General features: G+C 36.7%; 1 protein-coding gene and 1 long non-coding RNA gene across 2 annotated transcripts; one reads left to right on the top strand and one right to left on the bottom strand.

The window, feature by feature from the left end:
* The first annotated feature begins 232 nt into the window (after positions 1–232).
* LOC132268567 (early nodulin-like protein 18) lies at positions 233–724 on the top strand. The gene has a single exon (XM_059769397.1). It carries the CDS (start codon positions 233–235, stop codon positions 722–724), a length of 492 nt encoding a protein of 163 aa, XP_059625380.1.
* Positions 725–3536: 2812 nt separating this feature from the next.
* On the bottom strand, positions 3537–7155 carry LOC132268931 (uncharacterized). The gene is made up of 3 exons (XR_009469396.1): positions 4877–7155; positions 4769–4801; positions 3537–4645 (listed from the first exon to the last, which is right to left on the bottom strand). It is a non-coding gene; the product is annotated as an uncharacterized LOC132268931 (long non-coding RNA).
* Between the last annotated feature and the right edge of the window lie 483 nt (positions 7156–7638).

Here is a 7638-nt window from a genome sequence, read left to right as displayed (position 1 = left end):
AAAGTACGCGGATCTCCCTACTTTTAAAAATATCTTATACGGACCTCCCTTATGTTAGAGTCAACGACAAAAAATGATGGCGTCATCTACCAATTTTAGTAAAATTCCTAAAATACCCTTACCCTTACCAATTGATATATATATATATGTGTGTGTGTGTGTGTGTGTGTGTGTATGCCACTTGTGTGTATGATATTATGACAAGTGCAACACAGAGAAGTTGATCATGAAGATGGACGATGGTGATTCAGTCTTCAAGTTTGATCGGTCGGGTCCATTCTTTTTCATCAGTGGAAACAAAGAAAATTGCCAAAAGGGTCAGAAGCTCATCGTTGTTGTTTTGGCAGTCAGAAACCATCACAAGTCTCCCCCGGTGGCCATACCTCTGGCGTCGGTGGGTCAGACTCCGGCATCGTCACCTTCACTAACAAAGTTCTCCCCTTCGCCGGCCTCAGCTACAACACCATCTCCAATATCTCACACACCGTCGGTAACGTCACCGTCACCCACAGGATCCTTCCCTTCGTCGGCCCCATCCACAACACCCGTACTGTCACCATCTCCAATGTCTCACACTCCGCTGGCAACGTCACCCATTTCTCCATATCCGGTGACTATACCGCCGGTAAGTTCTCTGGTTCCAGCTATAACACCCAAATCACCTTCTCCTCCTCAGTCCTGTCTCCAACCTCAGTTGTCTCACCGGCACCGTCAATTGCACTAGTAACCCTTTCTCCGGTGTATTCTCCAATAACCTCGCCTGTTGCAGCACCAATACTTGTCTCACCGGCACCGTCAATTGCACCAGTAATTCATCATTTATTTCCGTTGGTGAGTATGTCAGATTGGGAGAATTTATCACATGTCGTGGGTGAGTATGTCAGATTTCAAAAAGGTCGTTATTGATTTAAATGTTTCGAATTGATCTCGGCTTTATCTGGCTGAAAAGTAGGACAACTGTTTGCTCGTTATAATGTGTAATGCCATGTATTAAAGGTCTGATCTGAAATCGAGGTATTGATGAAGAACCCCTTTCCAAAGTAGGCACGAGTGAGAGAGAATTCGAAACTTGATTATGGGGATTGGGATCCAGGGTTTGCGGACGACGGCAATTTTCCAACATCTTTTGAACTTAAAAGTCTCTGTTTTTATCAAATTTTCTGGCATCCTCCGATCATTTGATCCTCAAATTTTCTTCTCTTGAACTTCAATTTGCAACCTCTGCAAATCTTGGATCTGATGGATGCTACTATATACACACAACAATCCACCATGATACTTCTCCTCTTTCTCTCTCTCATGGATGTTCTCTACAGGCCACCAAATACAACCGATTTTCTTTCTGTTTTTTGCTTTAAGCTACAGTTCTGAACTGATCTGTTTTAAGCTATAGTTCTGAACTAATCTTAACCTCAAACAGTTGTGTTAGGCTTTGCCCCTTATCCTATTGGCCCAAGGCGGTTCAATTTTGGCTAGATGAATTGTTTGCATGATGTGACAGAAGAAGAAGCAGAGTTACGATGGCGGATCGTGATCCCAGCCGAAGAACTCTCAGATCGCCTTTTTCCCTCTCTCTTTAGTACTTTAGTCATTTATTATAGAGAATTAAGGGCATTTTAGTAATTTTGACAGCTCCGTTAGTGTATTTAACGATCCGTCACACATAAGGGAGGTCCGTGTAGGATATTTTCAAAAGTAGGGGAGGTCCGCATAATTTCCGAAACAGGAGGGGTGCCGCTTGTAATTATGGCAAACCATAGGGGAGGTATGTGTAAATTACATATACATGTTAAATATAAAAAAGGAATAATTACACTAACCTCCCTTAAAGTTTCATCAACGTACACAGACCTCCACTCTTGTTTGTCAAATTATACTAACATCCTTCAAAGTTTGTATACTGATAACACGGACCTCCCCTGCCATTAAACAACTAGTGGTTTGTGCTGATGTCAGTAGAAAAAAAAATACAATTTTACCCTTCTAATACTTGAAATAACATTTTTAACCTCAATACTCACTGTAAATTTACAAAACTATCATTAACTTATAAATTCAAAATGACAATGGTGCCCTCATATCAATAAACCAGAACACCCAATGGATATAAACTACAACCACAAAAATTTGGTGTGTTGGTGGCTCACCGGAACAAACTAAAAAATGTTATGAAGATGTCTTAACATTTTGACGGCTTGGCCGTCGCCCCCATAAGCGGTGTTGCAAGTTTACAACCGGTGTCATCCAAGTACACTGACGGTCACCATCATCGAAGGTCTCGTCATCCTTGTCGACCATTTAGTTGTTCTAAGCTCACCGCTAACAAGCCGGTAAGTTCCATTGCCGTAAAATCCTTGATAGCCGGTAAGTTCTCTTGCTGTCAGTAGTACAAACCTGCTTGGGTCATCACCGGTAAAGCACAGTCCCAACATCTGCAAATCAGTAGCTTGCTCCTCGGGACAGTTCCTTCTAGCTTCGCCATGATTTAGTTAGTCCATGCTCATCGGTAAAGACATCTTTCTTCGCCACCGGTAAGAATAGTCCCTTGCATCGCCGTCGTTCCGTGTGTTTGACAATACACTCCGTCATCGAGCACATCGCCGTCCATGCTCTTCTCCGTTGATGTCACCCGTCTCCAGCACAAACCCACTAACAAGGTGGGAACATATAAGAAACAAACATCCATTTGGAGGAAGGATTGTTGGCTTTTTCTCTGATACCACTTTCTGACTTTGCTCTGATACCACTTTGTTGAAAATAGTGGCCTAGTTACACACACAATACTATATTACTTGGAAAAGAATAAAAATGGAGGAAAAACACTTTTTATTTCACTTATACTAATTCATTGTATTCTTCTACTCATTTAACTTTTCTACCCTCATAAAATAGGCATAGTACATGAGTTTATATAGGTTCTAAGACATATGTAACCAATTACATTTCAGTACCCAATTACTCCCACTAATCTCACTAACATAGTCTTTAGTAGACTTAACTCTCATGTCTTCCACTAACACAAATACAAACTCCGACTAACATAGTATTTAGGAGACTTAATTCACATACCTCTTAGTCTTACATAACCTTCTTCATCAAGACCATTTACTACCCCACTAACATGAAATGCACAATTGCATCATATATACCAAATACTTGAAAATCAAGTCCATTTGGAGAAAGGATGATAAAGATTATTTTTATTATTTTGTTTCATTACTTTAATCATGACTTAACCATTTTATTGGAAGGAGATGGGATAAAAGCAAGTAAGCATGGCTGCCGAGGACAGAGGAGAGAGTGAGGGGGCTTGTCGGCAGTAGGAAAGGAGAAAGAAAATAACAAAAAAAAAAATCTTAAAATGGGTACTATTGGTAATTTACATCCATGATATTTTATATTTTTTTATAATAAATTAATAAGTAAGAGTAAATTAATAATTTTACTTTTTCAATTACTCTCATCATCGGGAGGTTAATGTAATATGACAGATAAAATGAAAGGTATGTGTAAGTTGACAAAATCTTAGAGGAGATTAGTGTAAAAAAATTACACCTTTTACTTACTTATTTAATACTCCCGTGTCCCAAAAAAGATGTCTCCATTGAGGCCGTAACTGACAATAGGCTAGTACATTAATGACTAATGTCCTGACTTTGTTCACCATTTCAAAGTCTAGTGTAAGTTGATTCCTGTGCCCCTGTGTAGGTTCATTTCCTTTGTCATGCATTCGCACATATATATCTATATCTCTATTTTCGTAATATATATATATATTTCCATACTCAAATCTATATAATAATACTTGCACCACCTAACACCTAATTGATTGATTATTTATATAACAAAATAAGAGAGTGAAACCTTCTTGAATTGTGCATAAATAATCAACTCCTTTTCACTTTTTCTCTGATGTAATCATGATGTGGATCATTTTTTTATTTTTCGATAAATGCCAAGGACAAGTCTCTATTAAGGTTTTTTATTGGTTCTAAGAATTGTAATTAGTGGGAAATTGCACAAGTGATGATTGGCATATTTAGAACCCTGAGTTGAAGGGAAAAACTAATAAGATGATCCAAATCCCATATCAACCGCTGAACCACAAGAAAAACAAAGGCAATTTTTTTTTTTTTTTTTTTTTTCTTCCGGAGAATGAAGCAAAAGAGAGGCAAAGTTTGTGGCAGTGTAACTATTGAAGGGATGCCTCACACCAACTATAAAAGTGGTCAAGGACAGGAATGGGTTCCATATCAAAGAAAGCTCTTACAATAGAGATCAAATAGAAAAAAGTAAGGAGATATAAACGGAGTGGAATAGAGAAATTGGTATATATATATAGACATAAAACGGGAGAAAAAGGCAAAGAGAAAAAAAAGAACTTCCGATTCAACCATTAAAGGTTACTTCTTGTCTTCAATAAGTTCAAATTTTGGCAAAAAGAAAAAAAAAAAAAAAATTGCTTCAGATTTTGCATTCAATTTTTCGATATTGCTTTTTATTTATAATAAAGGAATAAAAGGAATGACATCTTCTTCAATAAATCCAAGCTGTTCTTTGCACGATATTAGGGAATCTCACTGCTACAGAGAGAGAGCAGCACAAGTACTCCATTTTCGAAAAGAATTTGCGGTACGACAAATACCTAGACAGGGCAACAAAATCAGTGACTAAGATACAAATACATAAAACAGGCATTATAAAACTAATTGAGTTACACAATTAGTATCAAAGTACTTAGTTAACAGCAATCATTTGTTGCCAATACCTTGCAGAAGATAAGAAGCCTAACCACACGAACCTGCATTGGAAAAAGAAATCTATAATATAAGAAATAACAGAGCAGCAGAGTAAAGAGAAGGGTTTAGTTGCACACCTTCGATTAACATATTACTTCAAATCTGTTCTGTTTATTTGACAAGAACAGTTCCTTAGAAAACCACTCCACAAGTCGTATATCACTGGCTTGTCTTCTAATGTATGATTATATAAAAGCCAATTCTCAATAAGAAGTTAAGAACCAAGTAAACATACATTTTAAAAAGATCATAATTTTTGTCCTTCACAATAAACGTGGGATCTCCTCCGCTTCAGTATCCCGAGGAGATGACATGAAAATATATACACGTAAATTATCATTAACATATTATAGTAGAAACAAATTGGAATATCAGGAGGCTTATCTAGCTAGCATATGCAATCAACTAGCCATGGATGTTGGGCTGAATTATATGAGAAAAAGAGGATAATGGATCAAGTACCCATTTGAGCAACAGCGAGTGGGTGCAATCGCTCCCAAGCAGCCGCTATTTCCTCATAAGAGGGTATTGGAGCCTCAGGACTCAAGACGAATGTCTTTCCTCCACCCTGAACGATCTCCGTCACTTGTCTTTGATGATCCAAGAATCCAGTCATCATTGGATCCTGACGAGCTACTTCTTCCTATAAAACCCATGTCAAGTTCTTGAAGCTCGGTATGCTACGTGGACTCTTTAAAAGTAGTTAGAACTTACAAGTAGCTGTGGTACACACAGTACTTGGACATGAGTATGTCTGATACTTTTGGTTGAATATGCAACTAAAAAGCATATCCAATTATTCATTTTATTATATTATTGCTTCAGACATGTGAAATGCCTATATTACACACTAGGTAACATAAAAAATTATTTTACCCCATAAAATGAAATAGGAACACTAGATAATGTGAATATTTAGCAGTGTCTGTGCAATTCTGTTCGGGAATATGATATGTTTCAGGCTTGGATACATACTAGCCACGTACCCCAAGTTCGGGGGTGTATGTGTGTGAGTTGTTCGGGTGTGTGCACTTACAAAGAGAGTTAAATTGGGTTACTATTTATTTAAAGCAATCAAATGAATCAACGGGATTATACCAAAAACTTGCCGATAAAACAGAAACATCTTGTGTGATCTTATATGTAAGCACACATATTAGACCCGCAATTGCATAAGGATATGAGCAACCTTGTTATCAAAACAAGTGAGAAGTTGAGAACTATTTGAAATGCCACCATACTCCTCAGATGTTTGCTACGTGCATCTACTCCTGATATGCTCTCCAAAATTCACACGGAGTTCACATCCTTAGGGACCCTGTATTCATAACATCATAAAATCAGCAAAAATGAGAGAGAGAATTGAAAAAAAAAAAAAGAAAAAAAAAAAAAAGGAATAAGAAAAGCCCATCTTAAAGGGGGAAAAAACTTCCTATACAAACTCATTATACATTGCCCCCAACCAAGAAATTTATTCAATTGTTCAATGACCATATGAAAGTGTGCAAGGCATTAATTTCATTAAATCAAAAGGCAGAAGCCATATGGCCGTAATGTTTCTGTCAGTGGTTTGTTACATTCAACACAACTGTATTTTTATTAGTCTGGTAATGCAATTATTACAGCTTTTTCATCCCAAGTTCACAACCATACCAAATAAATCATACGAATTCCCACATCCAATGGTCCTGCCAAAACAACACAAGTTATAGCAAGATTTTTTTTTTATACATGTTTTATTAGTGACTGAAGAATTTGGCCCAGCAAAAATATGGGTTATATAGTAGTGAAGAATATTAATCGTGTTACATTTTGTGTCACCCCTTATGCTTCATGGTAGGTGTTTAGCCTTCTTTTTCACCACTGGAATTCTTTATTCAAAAAGAAAAAAAAGGATGCTAATGTGTTTACATAAAGATTCATGACCAACAGCAAATCAGACTCAAATCACATTACTTTATGAACTTCATACTTGTCATTTTACTCTTGGCCCGGTTCCTTTTTGGTGATTGTCCAGATAGATACTATCCACATTCTCGCACAATTATTCAAAACTAACTACAAAAGGAATACCATATGCATATGAGAATCAAACCATTAATGAATAGCAAAAAAGCTGGTGGTTTAGCAAAATAAAATAGATAAAATGGAATATGTTTTTGTTAGCATACAATGATGTAAAATCATAAAATCCATCAAGTAAAGGTGCTTTGGTGTCATCCATTAATGGAAAACCAAGCAAATTATAAGATCAAACAATAACTTTCAAGCAATGGATAGATTTTGCTTTTCTTTGTTAATTGGTATTCCATTCGCCATCTGTAAAGAAACTAATAGCTGATAGCATACACTCATACACAGACAGGCAAATGCTACCGCACAGAGCCAACTAACTAATTAAGCAACACTGAGCGTAATGCAGATTTAACCAAAAATAATAACACAATTAGGAAAGGCTAGAAATGCAACATCATATGAGCTAACTAGCAGTTTGTAATCTAATCTCCAAAAACAAAATTGAGGAATTAGTGAAAGAATAAAATCATCATAACAAGCAATATAGATAATTTTTGTAAGGCTGCAAGTGACATTAGTTTACTTGCTCTGGTGCCTATGGAACAGTTACATAACTTGAATTAGAAACTAGAACAATCTTATTTTGAGATATAAATTTGATGACAACTATTCTCTTCCTGTCTTTTTCTCTTCCCCCTTATATTTTTTGGGAAAAGAAATAGCACAGCAGTTATTCCTACACTTTTTAGATAGCCAGTGGTGAACAATTGTTCCAGAAATCACTTCCAACATAGATTTTCAACAATTGTTCATCCAAGAGCTG

The sequence above is a fragment of the Cornus florida genome, unplaced genomic scaffold (assembly GCF_030987335.1).
Source record: "Cornus florida cultivar Cherokee Brave unplaced genomic scaffold, ASM3098733v1 CherokeeBrave_3.0.0_Hap2_Chr08, whole genome shotgun sequence".
Taxonomy (NCBI): Eukaryota; Viridiplantae; Streptophyta; class Magnoliopsida; order Cornales; family Cornaceae; genus Cornus; species Cornus florida.
This window is presented reverse-complemented; position numbering and strand designations above follow the sequence as displayed.

Excerpts from the sequence above, each read along its gene's own strand:
- LOC132268567 (XM_059769397.1), top strand. The coding sequence starts at position 233 with ATGGACGATGGTGATTCAGTCTTCAAGTTTGATCGGTCGGGTCCATTC.